This window comes from Orcinus orca, chromosome 16 (assembly GCF_937001465.1).
Source record: "Orcinus orca chromosome 16, mOrcOrc1.1, whole genome shotgun sequence".
Classification (NCBI taxonomy): domain Eukaryota; kingdom Metazoa; phylum Chordata; class Mammalia; order Artiodactyla; family Delphinidae; genus Orcinus; species Orcinus orca.
The window spans coordinates 7,119,994-7,138,793 of NC_064574.1; the positions used below are offsets into that span (position 1 = coordinate 7,119,994).

Sequence of the window (18,800 nt, forward strand, 5' to 3'; positions counted from 1 at the left end):
GAAATTCATGGGGATGCTGGGACTATCACATATATGCTATATGTATATATACATGTTAATTACACATATACATGTTACAATTACACATTGTAAAGTGCTATAGAAATTGGGCAGAATAAGTGGCCCATTAAAAAAAAAGGGTAAATCGTTAAAAAATCTGGATATTCGTAGAGAATGTCAGTTTTATGAAAGAAATAAAAAAGTAGTAGACTGATGAAGAACCTAGGGGTAAGAGGAATAAAGACACAGACCTACTAGAGAATGGACTTGAGGATATGGGGAGGGGGAAGGGTAAGCTGGGACAAAGTGAGAGAGTGGCATGGACGTATATACACTACCAAACGTAAGGTAGATAGCTAGTGGGAAGCAGCCGCATAGCACAGGGAGATCAGCTCGGTGCTTTGTGACCACCTAGAGGGGTGGGATAGGGAGGGTGGGAGGAAGGGAGATACAAGAGGGAAGAGATATGGGAACATATGTATATGTATAACTGATTCACTTTGTTATAAAGCAGAAACTAACAGACCATTGTAAAGCAATTATACTCCAATAAAGATGTAAAAAAAAAAAAGTAGTGGACTGTTCTAGATTAAGGATGACAGAGACGTAACAAACAAAATGTGTGATCCTGGAATGAGTCCTGGGCTGGAAAAAAAACAAGTAAACATGCAAAGAAATAATAACAGCCAAAAAAGCTAGAAAGGATGTTTTTGGATTTTTGGAAAATGTGAATGTAGCCTGTATCTAAATATATACAAATAGATGCATACAAATGTGACAAAGTGTCAGGAATCGGTGAATGTAGGTAAAGGATATGCACAGGTTTACTGAAATTTTTTTTCTATTTTCCCAATGGTTTAAAATTTTTCAAAGCAAATAGTCGGGTACAAAATTATAGGGTAGCAATCTACATAAGAGAGACTGTCATGGGTTATTCAGCTGTACATTCCACCAGTGACACCTATTGTTATTATTATAATAATAAATAACACATATTTAATCATATAAGCAAGCTCCCCATTTCATAATTGTTTCATTTTGTTTTCCTGTTCTACTTAAAATTTTAAAAAGATATAGCAAAATAACCCTGACCTTCACTTTTCCTTGTGTCCAAGCAGTTTTCTTTTAGCAGCCATTTCAACAATAAACAGCAAATCCTTTTTGATTCCTGTCACAGACTTGAGCTCCACTCATGCATGTCAGTACAGAAGGTAACATGAAAACAGCATGAGGAAGGCCCGCTGAGGACTCAGGGCTGGGGCAGAGACCCATGTCTCGCTCAGAAGTTTGTTAGAAGGTGAATGGACACAAAGGGATGGGTTGTGTTATCAACCGCGTAAACTGGGTTTTGCTAGAAAGTAATTTGCAACCATCTCTGAGTCAGACTGGTCAGGAGCTTTACAGCACATATAGTTTCTACACTTAAACTCACGTGAAACTTTCTCCTCTCAAACTTAGATGTTACTGGTATTCATCTTTGACTTCATCAGAAACTCAGCCCTGAAATCGGCCGCTGTCCTTATAACCCAAACAGGCTGCTCCGTCTGCCTCTGCACACAGCCCCGCCACTCACCTTGGGCGCCCCGTCCGTGATGCTAGCTCCTTTCATGTTGCTGGTGTGAAACGGCTCCTTTGAGCTCCACGGCTGATATCTCTGACTTCAGAGGTGGTTACGCAATGTCACTGCATGCCTCTGGCTGGTTCTCAGAAACTGAATTCTATGGAGCTGACAGCACAGGAAATTGTCAGAATGATTCTCCCAGCAGGCAAACTTTCTGGAAAGGGTGAGAAGAAAAGAGGTGAAGGAAGGGAGACCAGAAATCCAGACCACACTCACTCCTCAATGTGTGATGTCTATAAGTATAAATTGTCACACATTTGCTACAAGAAACCGCAAAACGAAAAAAAAAAGTCTTCTGCTTTACAGGGTGAAGTTCCTACTTATGAACGCACGGCATTCTCATCCCTTGAACGTTGTGGAACAACTCCCCCTGGACAGACCAAGCATATTTCTCTGATTAGAGGCCACCAGGACAAATTTGTGATAACGGTCAGTGTTTCTTCCTTCCTGCCCCCTAAAACTTACCCTGCAACAGCCGGAGAAAACAAGTCCAGCGGGGGTGGGGGGCGTGCCCAAGGGACCTCGTCCCACATCTTTCCCGTCAGGTGCACTCTTCCGCTTCCCCCTGCTCTGACCCCCATACTCACCCCCTGGTCTTTGAGTGCTGGCTCTGCAGCAGGGTTATGCGGAGTACTTATCAATACATTATCTCTCAAATCTCACCGACCCACCCACGTGATGCCACACTAGTTCACACAGTTCGGGACGACTTGCTAAGTCTTTCCACTTTCCTTAAGTTCAGACTAAACATCCAGAGAGGACCCACAGGAGAGCAGATTCCTTGCTAGGCATGTTCACACTTTTATTTCACATAAACGAACTGGTACCCATCTTTCCCAGCGGGGCTCAGCTTCCACCTCCAATGGGCTGTCTCTCTCATCGTTCTCCTGTGATTACAGCACTTACTGTCTTGTCTGCAGGCTATCCCACATGTAGCCCCTACAAGTCTGAGCACCAGGAAGGATTTACAGGTGGAAATAGCTGACTGACTTCTGGCTGAGACAATCTATATTTTATTTATTTCTTTTCAAAAATATTTATTTAGCTGTGTCAGGTCTTAGTTGCAGCATGCAGGATCTTTTAGTTGCAGCACGCGAACTCTTAGTTGTGGCATGTGGGATCTAGTTCCCTGACCAGGGATTGAACCTGGGCCCCCTGCATTGGGAGTGTAGAGTCTTAGCCACCTGACCACTAGGGAAGTCCCCAGGACCTATCTTTTAAATTGTTACCAGTGTTGGAAGTTAACTTGCAGTGCCAAGTAATTGACATGCTGTTGATGGGAGCAGTTAACAGGGAGGGAACGGTGATCGCACAGAACGATCACAAACTGACCTGGCAACAAGCTCAAGGTGGAGATCCATAGAGAGGAGGACAGAGATGGGAGAGTGCGGGAGTAATTCAGGGAAGGTTTCACGAGGAAGGCAAGGTACGAGAAGCTGGGGCAGAGCCGTATAGACCCTGGACTAACAGAAGTATTTTATCCCGTTAGTCTTTACAGATGAGACAAATCATTAAAGTAGTACCACTGCAATGCATATAACAGGTGATATTTGTGAGGCAAAGGCCACTGCAAAATAGCAGGTGATTTCCATGTTGTTAAATGTGAATCTGGGTGTTTCTCTTGGGTGCACCTCTTCCCTCCTGCTTTTTCTTCTGGCTCTAGCAGCTCCTCTGTGTCGGCGGCCATGGGCCATGTAGCACCTCAGATGAGGAAGAGGCAAGCACTGTCCAGCTAAGGCTGAGGTTCATGTTTCCAGAGTGGGAATTTATTAAACCAAGATTCAATGTTTCCACATATATATTGAGACGGAAAAATGTTATGATTGCATTTTAAAAAGTCCTTATCTCTCAGAGATATATACTGCAATATTTACAGATAAAATTTGAAAATTCAAAATAATTCAAGGGGACAGTAGATAGAGGTATAGGTAGAACAATACTGGGCGTGAGTTGAAGATTGGGGAGTCTGAGTGATGAGTCCATGGGGATTCACTGTACTGTACTGCTGATACTGAATTTAAAAAAATAACAACTTTATTAAGATATAATTCACATACCACAAAAGTACGATTCAGTGTTTTTTAGTATATTCAGAGTTGTGCAACCATCACCACTAATTCCAGAACGTTTTCGTCACCCCAATGAGAAAGCCTGTACCCGTCAGCTGTCATTCCTTGTTCTCCTCTACCCCCGCCCCTGGCAACCATTGTTTCTACTGTATTATTGACTTTCGTATATATTTGAAAAAAAGTAAAAAGAAAGGATGGACATACTCACTCAAGGTCACACAGTGATGAACAAAAAAGGACAACAGGGCTTCCCTGGTGGCGCAGTGGTTGAGAGTCTGCCTGCCGATGCAGGGGACACGGGTTCGTGCCCCGGTCCGGGAAGATCCCACATGCCGCGGATCGGCTGGGCCCGTGAGCCATGGCCGCTGGGCCTGCGCGTCCGGAGCCTGTGCTCCGCAATGGGAGAAGCCACAGCAGTGAGAGGCCTGCGTACCACAAAAAAAAAAAAAAAGACAGCAGATTTCACACCAATTCAAATTTGGACCGTTCCTATCACCTTCTCAAACTCCAGACAGTAATTCTTCCCTATACTGAAGGGCTGACCTCAAAGGTCTCTATACAGATTAGAATGCTGTAATTTGCATGTCTTATTAAAAAATTTATTTCATTTATTTATTTATTTTTGGCTGTGTTGGGTCTTCGTTGCTGTGCATGGGCTTTCTCTAGTGCGGTGCGCGGGCTTCTCATTGCGGTGGCTCTGTTTTGCAGCACGGGCTCTAGGCACGCGGGCTTCAGTAATTGTGGCACAGGCTCAGTAGTTGTGGCGCACGGGCTTAGTTGCTCTGCGGCATGTGGGATCTTCCCAGACCAGGGATCAAACCCATGTCCCCTGCGTTGGCAGGCGGATTCTTGACCACTGCGCCACCAGGGAAGTTCCTGCATGCCTTTTTAAGGAAAAACAATCAGAACCAAAATCCAAGACACAAATGTAATAGGATTTGGCCCAGAAATTAAATACTCACCCCTACATAGATATTTAGTGTAGTATTTTGTGAACAAGGGGCTTGAGTTCTCAGACTCCTCTTTGACCCTGCTAAGATTTTTCTGAATGAAAGGCTGTACACATTTTGCTGCAATCCGTTCATATTTACATCTTAAGGCAAATGAGTCTCTTACGTGCACAAATATTGCGAGAGTTGATCATTCTAGAAAATTGGGTGGTTTTCGCAATATACCGCAGGCGGAAGTTTGAAACGGTTAGAATTCAAAAGAACCAAGTGAGAGAGCTTCTAATGAGGTAATTCCCACCCCTCCTCTCTTAACTAATGTACCACTGAGAACAGTATTTTTTTTTTTTTTTTTTTGGCTGCGTGTCATGCGGGATCTTAGTTCCCCAACCAGGGATTGAACCTAGGCCCTCGGCAGTGAAAACGCAGAGTTCTGTCTTAACTACTGGACCGCCAGGGAGTTCCCGAGAACGGTATTTTGCATTGATTTTCTTTTCAGAACCTAGGGAGTCGGATCACCTCCACAGCTCCCAATAAATGTGCAAGAAGGCAGGGACTTCCCTGGTGGTCCAGCGGCTAAGACGCCATGCTCCCAATGCAGGGGGCCCGGGTTTGATACCTGGTCAGGGAACTGGGTCCCATGTGCCGCAACCAAAGATCCCGCTTGCCTCAACTAAGACCCGGCACTGCCAAATAAATAAATTAAAAATAAATAAATAAATGTGCAAGAAGGCACATGGCTTTTGCGTACTGCTCTTTATATATGCTTTTATACTGTTTTCGTGTGGACTTTCAGCCATTCAGCTCCATGAGTGGTAGTTCAATACCTGACTTTTTTCTTAAAGTCCAGCCAAACACCACTCAGAATGTCCAAAGCCTTAAAGGCCTGGCAGGACATTTCAGACTCTGCTGCTTTAAATCACCTTATTATCTGGCAGATTTTAACCTCATGAACGTAGCTCAAAACAGCTCCTTTGGTCAAAGTAGGGTTTCATAAATTGCCAAGAAATTCGTCTAAATACCCTAGTATAGGCATAATACAGGGAGGACTGGCATCCTACAGCTACTGTAATTATTAGTGAGAGCTCAGCTTAAGAGCCTGAATTTTGATCCCAAGGTTGAGAGGGAAAAAGAATGAAAGCAAGACTTGAAGAAAAGGATGCAAAGGAAACACTGCAGGTGGAGAGGGCGTGTAAAGCTCGAGGAAAAGGCTGAATGCAGACAGGGAGATCAAGAAAACTCCGGGCAGAAAATGACACCACAGGCCAGTAGTCATTGCAGGTGAGCAGCCAGGAAGAGAAGAGTAAATTGGCCAGAAAATGACTGGGAAAGAGGCTTCATAGATGAAAACACCCACTAAGGGAGTAGCAAGGCAAAGGCAAAGGCTCCAGAAAAAGGGCAAAAACATGAGGTACGAAAGCTACGGACGTGTTGAATGTTTTATAGTTTTTGTTGTTCAAACCCACTTGGTTACTTTTGACGTCTCTTGATGCTTGGCCCCGTTTTAGTTATTCTGTTTTAGTTCTTCAAACATATTCTACATATATATTGTGCATCTGCTAATTCCACTAAGTCTGACTCGTTTCTTATTCTCATCACAGTGGCTGCTTTCTATGTTTACTTGTGAACACGTGACTCCTAGCGCTCTCTCTGGAAGAAGGAATAATTGAGGCCTGGTGTTAAGATGTGCTCATCCATGGAGAACTGGTGCTGGCCTGTCTGGCACTCATGGCCACTACCAGCTGGAGTTGCTTGGAATTCTCAGCTTGCTTTTCTCCAAACCACATAGGTAGTGTGGATTGCTTCACCCTTGTTTGTGGATGAGATTCTCGAAGACCCTCCCCTGTGCCAACGCCCCAGACCCTTCCCTGCGAACCTGAACCAGCAGTGTGGGGCCGGATTCCTCTTTCTCTGAGGTGGGGATTTTGTCCAGTTCACCCTTTTGCTGAGGGGGCCACTTTTGGGTTCTGGGTTTTCTTTATGGGTCTTGATCAAAGTTCCTAACCTCGTGAAGACTCAGAGCCCAGAAATCTTTAGGCTGCAAGGGACTGACAAATGTCCTTGGTGCAACCGGCAGCTCTGTCACTGTTAATCCTCTGGATGTGTGCTTTGTGTGGGGTCTGCCTCAGAAACGCCCTCACTTTCTTGCTAGCTCAGCCATCTACTTAGTGATTAAAAACAAATTCTATCCAGGTTCGTACTGAAAGGGTTCTGTCTGGCCTGTTTTTTTCAGTAGAAGAAGTGTCCCCCAAGAAGTAAATGTTTTTCCCCTCTCCCAATTGTTTATATCATGTGTTTTTAAAAAAGGAGGTTCAGTGATTGAAGTGCATGTTGGGGATGATTTTGATAAAGTTCTTCAATCACAGAAAAGGAAGCTATCGCCTGGAAATGACTTGCCTCAACAGAGCTGAGACTTAGATGCCCCCAACATCTCCTTTCCTAAGAGAAACCAAAGCTTAAGGCGAAAGCCAGATTTCTCTGAACCATCTAAAGAAACAGATTATACTAAAAATTGTACATTCATAGAAGAGCAAAGATACACAGCTAAAGGTGATTAAGCTACAAAAATCTGCCTTCTAGAACAAAGCACTGAAGAAACAGTGTGAAAAGTGTCAGTCCAAAGTCACAACTGCTGTTCAAGAGCTTACGTTCAAATACAGAAACATTCAAGGCAAGCTCCAAAAAAAAAAAAAAAAAACCCACAAACACTAGCTTTAAATTATCATTATATACAAAAAGTTTATTTTAGAAATCAGATGTCTTTAAAAAATAACATAGAAGTTATAAGTTCTTAACTGCATATTACTCACCATCTGAATGTCAGGGTGTTATGTGGTAAAATTAAGTGGTACAATAATTAACGATGTGATGAAACCAAGTCCATGTAATATACCTGGCATTTACACCAGTTTCAAACATTAATGTGATTTTTAAAAGCAAAAAACTTTAAAAAGAAATCTATTTTGGAAACACACAAAAGCATCTTGATCTTGTAAACAGAAGTCCTGAAACTACAGATCTATTGCTGAGACTATTCCAAAAGCTGGAAAAAGTAGGCAGTATCATTTAAATACATGAACAGTTAAAAAGGTCCAATGGAAATTGTATCAGGAGTACAGTGTGGTCATCCCAGTGCATGTGCCAGAGAGAATAAGCAGAAAGGTTGAACCTCTGCTTTACAGTTTCATAGGCTGAAAGATGGAAAACGTGGGTAGTTTTGGTTGGTAATTTTGGGGTAGAACTGGTTATCCTTGTTTCTATCCAATAGGTTTCTTTTGGTCGTACAAGAAAAGCACCCACAGATGGCCAATCTCAAATACCGCAGAATGAGAACACAAAATAAATTTAAACTCACTACGGACCAAAAAATATAGCTCTTTGGAAATCTTAACTAAAACCTGTGACTTACCATGTTAAGAATGCTGAAAATGGTTTTATAGACCAAAGAGTTAAAATGATCCTTAAGGATGATGTCTAAAGCAGACTTTTTATACAATAAACTTCAGAAGACTATAAAATTCCTGTAACATAAAACAATTAACATATTTAGTATCTTTATCAAATGATCCCAGACTGTATTTCTAGGTACTCCTACCCAGACCATGAGGTATTTGTATTGGGAGATAATGATAAACCAAAGTTTCTCTCTGTAAGGGGAGCTCAGGGCTCTCTGACCTAGCTAGAGTTGAATCCAGAGAACCACTGTCAAGTTTCCAGAACCAGAAAACCTGTATTAGTTCGTTAATTGCAAAAAATCTTCTGAGAATGCAGCTGCTGGGTCTATCCACGATGAGTAGTTACGGCTCATGCTGAAGGGAACTGAAAAGTAAGATTTAAAATTACATAAGAACAAAGTCAATTGACAGTAATCATTCCTGAAGATGAGCAACACCTGAGAGCAATAGCGGGATCACCTAGTTTTGATTACACTGGATGTATTTTCAATGTTTCCTATCAAATGGCAATAATCTCATCAGAAACACATTTTCTGAAGACAAGCATTTTAGGCTGTGAAAGGATAATGTGGGACGTGTGATGGGAGACAGACCTCCTATAAATCTTCAGGAAAAGCTGGTCATTAGTTTCACTGCAGTGAAAAATGTGTTACCAGTAACGTCGCAGATCTGAACTTTATTATCAGAGTGATGTCACTTTAGGATAGAATTGATACTATCGATGTTCTAAAATGGTTTTAACGTGGCATAAAACTCTTGATTCTCAGAGCCATATGCCCCCGTATCTGCCAAAATGTATTCTGAAAGGAAAGGTACAAAGGGGATGTAAAACAGGCACGAGAGTTGACAAAATATCCAAATGAACGTTCCTCACGACAGATCCACTTGGGATCTAGAAAGCACTTGAACACTCCATCCTTCTTCAAATGATCAAGGGAAATAGCAAGTCCTGTATTTACAAAACTGATGAAAATCACACTGTAATAATCAGTGACTGCAGAACAACCGCACAGATCTGTGTTTCCAACATTTTCCACCATGATTCTCCATCAAGGTAAAAAAAGATTCTTTCATACAAATCCCAGAAGGACGCAGAGGTGGCAGCACAACTGCCAAAGATGGTACAATGACTTACTACTGAAGCTGATGGCGGGACACAAGGGGAAGGAGGGGCGGAGTCCTCGAGGAAAGAACCCTATTTAACGCGGGCGGCTCTAGTCCGTGGTTGACCTCCGGTACCAAAAGCGCGCCCTGAAGTCGTCGCTACAGGTCATGAAGCCGGGGTTGGTGGGCGAGTGCACGATACAGCGCACGATGTTGTTGTGGCCCAGCGAGAGCAGGTTCCGGCGCTCGGCCGTCCTCGAGTCCCAGCAGCAGAGGCTGATGGTCCTCTCGTCAGGCAGCAGCACATAGTCCTCCGTGTGGTTGAAAACTGCCTGCGTCCGGTGCACCTGCCGTCCGCTCAAGCCAGCACCTGCGCAGAGACCGAGAGGTTAAGGCCTGGGCACCAGGGCTAGCTTTCCAGTTCACATCTTAGAGCCCAGACTGTTCTACTTTTGTTATTAGCTCTGTTGACATAAAAACTGCATTTTACAATTGTTGAAGTAATACACATCTATTGTGCAATTTTGGTAACTCTAAAAAATGTATGAAAAAGAAAATCACCTTTGGGCCCACCACCTAATGCGACTCTATTAATGTTCTGATGGATTTTTAGGCATAAAAACACCTTAAAAAAATACAAAAGTCGTGCCACATTATCTAACTTCATGTTGGATACGTTGTGTTTTTACTGGCTGCAAAGTATCCCATTGTTTGGAAGCACCATTAGGTAATGATTCTTTTCCTGCTAGGCAGTTAGTTTGTATCCAACTGTAATATTGTGACAAACATTCTTTGTATAGAACACGTTATTTCTTTAGGACTAAATTCCTAGGACTAGAATCACTGGGATGGATGAACAGCCACTCTCCAAGAGGAAACTCTATGCTTTTTGTTTTTCATCATGAATTAAAAAAAGCATATTTTATGTTTCAAGTATTATATGAACTATTAAAAAAAATCTGCCTGATAATTTTACACAGTCAACATTTTGATGAATATCTTTTCCAAATATCTATGTGCGTTGTATACTCATTTGTAATTTATATAAATCAGGGCATACGGCATACAGTTTTTATTCAACAGTTTGTGGTGGAGACCTACAAAGAGGAAATATAGCTTAACGGATAAAAATACACACTTTGGTGCTGGATCTGGACTCAGTACTTATTAGCGATGTGACTTTGAATGAATAACATCCCTGGGCCTTAACTGTCTCCTCTGCTCTGCAGGGATAATTACAGCACCTGCCCACAAGATGCTGCAGGGATTAAAATGAGGTGTCATGCCCATTCAGCTTTGCAGTATAAGTGTTCAACAAACATTACTATGAGTATTTATTTTTAAAGGCTGCATGCCGTGAAAGGCTATGTAACAATTTACTCAATGCTTCTTCTGGACATTTATATTCTATCTAACTTTCCACTACTCCAGATAATGCTGGGATGAATACCTTTTTATGTGTGCATGTGCATGCCTCCCAAGAATCTGTTTAGGTTGAATTTCTAACAGTGGATATAGCAAGTCAAAAATATATATATTTATAATTTTGATAATATGACACCAAGCTGCCCTTCAGAAGTATTTTACCAATCATACTCCTAACAATATGTGATTTCCTGAAACGTTTATCAATACTATATAATAACAATCTTTTAAATTCCTGAAATCTGATGAGCAAAAAGATACCTCCATATTCATTTCTTAGGTTTATAGTGAAGTTGGTCATCTTTTCTTGGGTTTACTGAGCAGCATATGACCTATGCTTATTACCTATGCTATATATTTTTTTCCCTAGACAGCATTTAATTTTGCTTATAGCGTTTTAAATTAACTTTTTTTGTTTTGCGGTACGCAGGCCTCTCCCTGTTGTGGCCTCTCCCGTTGCAGAGCACAGGCTCCGGACGCGCAGGCTCAGCGGCCATGGCTCACGGGCCCAGCCGCTCCGCGGCATGTGGGATCCTCCCGGACCGGGGCACGACCCCGTGTCCCCTGCATCGGCAGGCGGACTCTCAACCACTGCGCCACCAGGGAAGCCCTAAATTAACTTTTAACATCAAAATTTCTAATGTTTACTTGATAGTTTTTCCTTTTCCTTCATTATTTCAAGAGCCCTCTGAATTCTAACTAAAGATTAAAACTGGAAAAGCAGATCCAAAAGTGCTAACATGAAGGGGTCTTAAACTGTGAATTAGAAAAAGAGGGAATTTGCATATAAATTCATTATAATCTCATTTTAAAATTAAATCCCAATTCTCCAGAAAAACAAACCAATCAGCCACATATAACCCTAAAACATCCCAAACATTCATAAAACAAAAATGACTCTTCCCAAGACTTGCTAGCTATACCATCTACACCAGAAGCCAGAGAGATGGCAGGAAGCAAACTCTGGTTACAATGAGGTAAATCTACGGTAGGTTATGCTGCACCCTAGTGGTTCAGATGTCACCAACTCTTCAATTTTCTTCACTTATTAACACCCCAGCAGTCCCTTACAACAGTGTTGTTTTCTTGTGGGTTTTAAAGTTGTGGTCATGGCAATTTCAGTGTATGACACAAACATCTCACAACAGAGGAAGCTAGCTGAAGTCTTCTACCAAACAGCCTTTGCTGCTACAAGGAACAGAAAAATGAAACAATATTTTAATACTTACTATCAAATAATTAGACAAACACTGACTACTAGTGATAGGATAAATTTAAACAGATCTCATAAAAAGAGCTCACAGGCACAACTGTTACAATTAGAGACCAACATAAATTAGACAATCAGACTAACAATTTTGTGTTTCTGTCTGAAGGGCCCACTTTATATCTAGGTTCGGAACACTTGGGGTCTCTTTTGGGGGCTCCTTCTCCTCTCTCAGGCATGAGCCAAGATCTTTCCTCTCACTTACTGAGTCTCTTCTCTGGACTGCTTTCATGTTTTTGCGGGAAGTGGGCAGGCCATGGGTCTACAAACAGACCACCTAATTCTCAAGTGTTACTTGCATGGAATCAGATCTAATTTTAGCTGTGAACATTTGAGAAGGGCAAAGAAACTGTGGTTCTATTTCCAGCTCTGCCTCTTGTTTGATCCACATAGATTTATTGTGTGGATCTAGTTTGAGGATCTAAGAGTTCTGGAAACTAAAATGCCTCAGAAATGTGAAGTAATATCAACTTCTCACATACCTGTGTATCTCACCAGGGTTCGTCCTGTTGATATTTCCCAAAGTTTAGCTACAGAGTCTTTTCCACTTGACAGAATGTATTTTGAATTTTTGGAAAAAATGGCAGAACAAACTTCAGCACCGTCGTGTGCTTTCTCAAAAGTGGTGATGCATCGATTTGAAACACCATCCCACAATTTGATGCAGCCGTCCTTGCTGCCAGTCACATACATATTGGCACTAGGATTGTAATTAACGGAACATATGGCATCAGTGTGTTGATCTTGAGGATTGCAAGAGACAAAGCACTGAAATGTGTTGATATCGTAAAGCCGAAGAGTAGGATGCTGAGTTCCAACAAGTATAAAGTCTCCAGAAGGATGAAAAGAGATGGAGCGTAACATTTCAGCCTCCTGTTGGGAAAGAGACCAAGTGGTGAACAATTAAACCCAGAGGAAATGGGGAAAATATTTGGCTGATGCAAAGAACCCATAAAACAGTGACTAGATATTACACAGGTAAGAGAAGAACAAAGAACTTTCTGGAATACACAAAAGGACCATCTGAACAAAGATTTCCGAAACTATCTACTGGTGAGATTATTCCGAAGATCACAGGTGAGCTTCATCATTCGCACATAAACAATGGGTGAACTCAGAAGGGAATACTATCAATCTATGACACATTCACATACGATTAATGAATAAAAATAAACTATAAGAAGAGTTTCTTTAATTTGTCCCAGGGCTCCAAATATTGAAGTGGAAGCCACTACTAAAACAGTAGCATTTCTGAACCGCATATTCAAAACAGAGCACCAAATGTCGCTTTTCCAGCAAACACCTGAGAATTTCAACTGAATAATTTTTTAATTCCCCTAAGTTAGAGAAGTTCGTTGTGTTTTGTCTTTAAACAGGAATCTGCAACCTTTAAAATGTGATGTGCATTCTGAACTGTATCTGTGACCGGCAGCCATCCTCACTGGCCAGAGGTGGGCGCGTGACAGCATGAGAGCCGTGCCATTTGCAGCGGGCGCTGCGTCCTTGCTGTCATCCTCTCTATTTACAGGATGACCACTGAGACGACTTTTAACAAGAGAAGAGCCACACAACAGCTCATTGTATTTAGGGAAAAAAATGCATACAGCTCCTTTCCAAACATTCCTAACCTGAATGTATTTGAAGGCTCTTTTTGCAGATGGTTTGGAATAATCAAATAATTTAAGAGTATAGTCCCTTGAACCAGAGGCAAGGATCTGTTCTGTTGGGTGGAAAGCGAGACACGTGACTTCATCCACGTGGTCGTAAAGAGTTCGAATCACTGGGTGGTTTTCCATGTTCTGCTGTGCAGTCTCATTCATCATGACCTAGGCCAGCAAGAAGAGAAGAGAATCTTGAAATGTAAAATCTGTCTGGCTCAAAGTATACATTCTACAGCTATGCTAAGTTAAAACTGGTTTAAACTATGCTCTCATTCTCCCAAGAATGAACAACAAAAGGCAAATGGTAAGTATATTACCAGGATTTTTACCTCTATTGGCATGGCACTTTTGGCCAACATTCTTTCTGTGTCAAGTATTTTTATGGAAGCGTCAGCAGATCCAGTAGCTATTAACTGCCCATCTCTACTATAGGTAGCTACACGACATGGTCCTTTATGGGATGTGACATAGCATGTTTCATACTCTGAAGCCTCTGGGGACATAGTCTGGACATCTGCATCAAACTCCAGGTCAATTCCTGTGCCAGGGGCAACTGTATCTGACCGACCAATTGCATACTGAACTGCAGTATCATCGTTTTCCATTCCTGAAAGGAATAAAAATTAAGGGCATGAAGAAACGTTATTTTAAAAAGGCAGGACAAAGTTCTGGATCCAAACTGGGAAAGGTGTTTGCTGATGTCAACTTACTCTTTCTTGGAGCTGCATGGTACTTAATACTGTACAAAGTTATGTATTGTGACCTGGGTGCACAAACAGTGACAACACTGTAAGGCAATAGGCGTTGTGGCAGGTTAGGTTCCAACAGGTAAAGTCACCTCCCCAGATACTTGCCTCCAAAACTTTCTACTTTAACCACAACTACAGAAACTGAAAAAGAGCAGTTCTGTAATTAAATTGTCCATTTTTCCCGATTTCGAATTTTAATATTTTTAGTGTTGAGATCTGTTAGTAGCAGCTCTGAAGCTCACTAAGTCAGATATATTGTTAGTAATAACATTAGTGAAACATCTTTGAAAGAATGTTGAGGTTTAAACAAACTGAAGTTTAACAAGAAAATCCATTTTTTTTTTGTTTTGTTTTTGCGGTACACAGGCCTCCCACTGTTGTGGCCTCTCCCGTTGCGGAGCACAGGCTCCGGACGCACAGGCTCAGCGGCCATGGCTCACGGGCCCAGCCGCTCCACGGCATGTGGGATCCTCCCGGACCAGGGCACGAACCCGTGTCCCCTGCATCGGCAGGTGGACTCGCAACCACTGCGCCACCAGGGAAGCCCAGAAAATCCATTTTAAATTGAAAAATAACTTGACATATCATATAAACAATTTTTATTAGTATAGGAAAAATCAGAAATGCAGATAAACAAAAAACAAACATAACCTTGTATTATATCACCCAGAGATAATTACTGTTAACATGGCGGTATGAATTCTTCTGGACCTTTCTCCACGCACACAGTTGTTTCATTTCTTAAAACACAAATAAAATCACAATATGTAACGTGGTGTGACATACTCGGTCATTTACCCATATGGAATAAACACCTGGCCAGTGTAATAAACGTTCACCCACATCATGTTGTTGGATCCAACTTTATGAATATGAGAACATGTACAACCAATTCCATATTGTTGGGCATTTCAGTGGAATTCATTTTATTTCCTCAGGCCAATTCGAACAGTTTACACTGCCAAGTCAAAGAGTATAAATATGTTTGGCAATTCTGTATTTTACTGAGTGTTTTCTATGACACAGGCAAGCACCTGGACACACTGTTGAACAAGACAAGGTTCAATATCTTTATTAAACTTGCAGTCTGGGACTTCCCCAGGGGTCCAGTCATAAAGAATCCGCCTTCCAATGCAGGGGATGAGGGTTCTATCCCTGGTTGGAGAACTAAGATCCCACATGCCGCGGGGCAACTAAGCCCGGGCACCAGAACTACTGAGCTCATAAGCCGCAAAGGGACAGCCCACGTGCTGCAAACTACAGAGCCCTCACGCCACAACTAGAGAGAGAAAACCCGCATGCCACAACTAGAGAGAAGCCTGCACATCACAACAAAGAGCCTGCGTGCCACAACTAAGACCTGACGCAGCCAAAAAAATAAAACCCAAACCCAAAGCAAAACAACTCGCAGTCTTCTGGCAGGTGGTATGGATTGTGTGGGAAACTCAAAACAATATAGAAAATTTCAGACAGTGATTCTGTTACAAAGGAAATGGGATTGCTGTTTTAGAGCACTTGCGGAGGTACGGGGAAGATGTTCGGGTTATTTTAGAAGAAATGAGGAGGACTCTGAGACGACATCTGAGCTGAGACTTGAAGTCAATAATACAGCGGCAGAAAGCTCCAGATAATTCACATAAAGACCCTGAGGCCAGAACCTGCTCAAAACCTTCACACTCTGGACTTTGCTTTCTCCTTCATTACCCAGCACTGTGCTCGACACATACTAGGCACTAAAAGTAAAGGGCAGCAATCCTGACAAACATCTGAACGCTTGTCACGGGCTCACTGAACGTGCGCTCACAAGTCACCTAGTTTGATGAGGTGCAGGAGCTGCTCCGAGGGCGCACACACAGACTGAGGCTTGATTTCATTGATGAGGCCATTAGCAATGCTGATGTAGCCATCATAGAGCAGCTGGCTAATGATCAGCTTGTAGAGCTGCTGGCGATCCTTCAAGCCCACTTTGGTTCTGTACATCTTGGAGGAGTGGAAGGTAATTTCCCTGCCAGCTGCAAGAGAGAAAACAGGAGATGATGAGGGGCAGAGGCACTAGCAAACCACAGAAGCAACACAGGAATCTGGTCAGCCTTTCCAGGGCTTAAATCCCAGCTCTATCAGCATTATCTTTGGTCAGCAATTACGTTTCTCTGAGATCAGGGTCCTCAGCTGTTAAATAAGTCAGTGAAGGCTAAACAAGATGATACATGTAGAGCATTGAGCACAGCAGCACACAGAAATGGTTCAAATCACGTTAGCCAATATTTACAGTAGAACCTCTCTTCATGAACATTTTTTCTCTGCTAAATTACCCACCTGCAATTTTTATTCTTTACTGCTATCCCAGAATCTTCCACTTCTTCTGTTAATGAAACCCTGGCTAATGTTTGCAATAGGTACAACAGCTGCTACTGTTGGACGTCTAGACACTACTGTTTCCACCAGCTAAGCTGTTATGTTTACTAATGTCAGTTATGGTCATTCTTAAAACATGTTTCAAGGCAACTGAGCTTGTTACATTACATAATTTAATTACAGAATACTTTGGAAAGCATTGCTGAATAAAATATTGGCAAATAGGATACAGCCAAAATAACTATAAAAAATGGAAAAACTGGAAGGACTGTGCGTTTAGATTGATTTACAAGTGTTTAAGTTCTCTCTCCGGCTCAGAAAGCAAAAGAGAAAATTACAGATGGTTTCCAGTTTATGCAAAAAAAAAAAAAAAAAAAGAACTCCAATTGGTTGACATGATTAGATAATCTGATTATAAAAATCAATGTCTGTACACGTGTAGATCTGTACAGGTATCGGAAAGCTGCAGGAGCTGGGGAACAGCGATAAAGAATAAAAGTCACAGGCAGACAGGTAGCTGTGGCACAGAAGAAAATTGGAAGGCAGAGCACAGGAGAGAGAGAAGAATATAAGAAAGAAGGGCGGGGAGTGGGCAGTTAACACCACTTCACAGGGGTGATTCTGAAAGTGGGAGGTGCTGTAGGAAAGGGGCGGGAACAGTGTTTTTAACTACCCAAGGCCCTCTGGAGAATTACTGAGGCTACTGATGATAAGAATAGCCAATGTGTTTACCATGTTTCATCTCAATCCTCAACAACATCCTATAAAGGAGGTCCAGTAATCTTGTTTACAGGTGAGGAGGGGAAATAACTTGCCCAAGGTCTCAGAATTAGTGCCTGGAGGAACCAGCATTAGAACGCAGACGGTTTGACTCCAGAGATGATGTTGTTCTAATTGCTGCGTGTACCGCTCCTTAAAAACTTAATGATAAACTAGCTAAAATTCATTAGACATTCCGCATATAACACACATGGTGTAAGCAACTAATATGCATTACCTCATTCAATCTTCAGCTTATGCCATTTTAGAGGTGGGCAACCGGAGGCACAGGAAGGTTAACTCACCCAGGATCCAACAGCCTGTAAATGGCGGACCCTGGATCCTAACCCAGAGCCTGAGCTCTTACTGTACTCTACTGATGGGTATTAAGCAAATATATATAAATCCATGCTTGTGTAGACAATATTAGGACACAACAGAGATGATGAAACCGGCTCAAAGAGGTTAGGAAATACTGCAAGTAAAACGTGGCTGCGTAACTCGTCCAAGGTTAAAGTGGCCACCAGGATTACCCACCCCAGAACCCACAGCGTAACCACTATTCCATCCTTCACTCGTGCCAGGCGCATCATAGGGCTACCAAGAGATTAAAATAGGAAAAGAGAGGACGAGCCCTGCTTCTCAACTCCCATAGAACTTCCGTTCGCTGGGCTAGAAAGCGCCCTAATTACCGCCCCCAATTTGCAGGTGAAGGGTCTGCGGCCCCAAGACAGGAAGTAACCAGTCCAGGACTGGTTGTACCCGTAGTTGGAAGGAAGACCAGGGAGAGAACACAAACGCCCCCTCACCGTACGCTCCGCTATGACCCCGAGCTAGAGGCTAGCGAAAAATGGAGGGTGAAAGAGAGGCCTTTGAGGAAGAGGAGCGACAGTGCGGGCCCAGCCTGGCAACTCAGGGCGCATGCCACCCCGCTCACTATTGACTCTTCCCGCCTCGCCCGCGTCTTTCCTGTGGTGCCCCAAAGGCGCTAGCCGACCGCACCCGCCATTCCACGCACCCAGAGCTCCCCCATACCGGATCGTCCTGCTCTCTCGGTCTCCCGCGCTCTCTCCTAGAAAAATGGAGACGCGAATCCTGCCCAATCGATCGCTCCGGGCGCACCTTCACTGCGCACGCACAAAGGGCATCGCGCCGAGCGCTGCGCTATCGATTGACCCCACTCGCTCCTGCCCTTCTCGCCATCTTACGGGCGCGTTCTAGAGATTCGTTCACCTCCTCCGACTTTATCTCCGACGCGGCAACCCTGACGCCAAGGGACTGCTGCCTCACGGACAAATGTCAGACCCGGAGAGCACCGCGGGCGCTAGAACGGCCGCAGATGTGGCGGGCCTTTGCCTCCATCACTTCCGGGGCCTTGCTAAGCAAGT

The 18,800-nt window shown here is 42.9% G+C and overlaps 2 protein-coding genes across 2 annotated transcripts in view; both read right to left on the minus strand.

Moving 5' to 3' along the window:
• Window positions 1-6,259, minus strand: part of CASS4 (Cas scaffold protein family member 4) — a 49,238-nt gene extending 42,979 nt beyond the window's left edge. Inside the window, exons 1-2 of the mRNA XM_033410325.2 lie at window positions 3,899-6,259; window positions 1,574-1,775 (exon numbers count right to left, since the gene is read on the minus strand). Coding sequence (XP_033266216.1) covers window positions 1,574-1,609 — 36 coding nt within the window. The 5' untranslated portion in view covers window positions 1,610-1,775; window positions 3,899-6,259. The remainder of the gene's footprint in view (window positions 1-1,573; window positions 1,776-3,898) is intronic.
• A 1,097-nt stretch (window positions 6,260-7,356) lies between these two features.
• Window positions 7,357-18,586, minus strand: CSTF1 (cleavage stimulation factor subunit 1). The gene is made up of 6 exons (XM_004282297.4): window positions 18,448-18,586; window positions 16,110-16,310; window positions 13,879-14,156; window positions 13,517-13,714; window positions 12,371-12,761; window positions 7,357-9,566 (listed from the first exon to the last, which is right to left on the minus strand). The coding sequence occupies exons 2-6, from the start codon at window positions 16,276-16,278 to the stop codon at window positions 9,307-9,309; spliced, it is 1,296 nt and encodes a 431-aa protein (XP_004282345.1). The 5' UTR covers window positions 16,279-16,310; window positions 18,448-18,586; the 3' UTR covers window positions 7,357-9,306.
• Window positions 18,587-18,800: the final 214 nt, after the last annotated feature.

Excerpts from the sequence above, each read along its gene's own strand:
- CSTF1 (XM_004282297.4), bottom strand. The coding sequence starts at position 16,278 with ATGTACAGAACCAAAGTGGGCTTGAAGGATCGCCAGCAGCTCTACAAG. Across the intron at positions 13,715-13,878 it reads AAAGTGCCATGCCAATAGAG|GTCATGATGAATGAGACTGC; the intron begins GTAAAAATCCTG and ends TTGCTGGCCTAG. Across the intron at positions 9,567-12,370 it reads AACCCTGGTGAGATACACAG|GTGCTGGCTTGAGCGGACGG; the intron begins GTATGTGAGAAG and ends GTCTCTGCGCAG.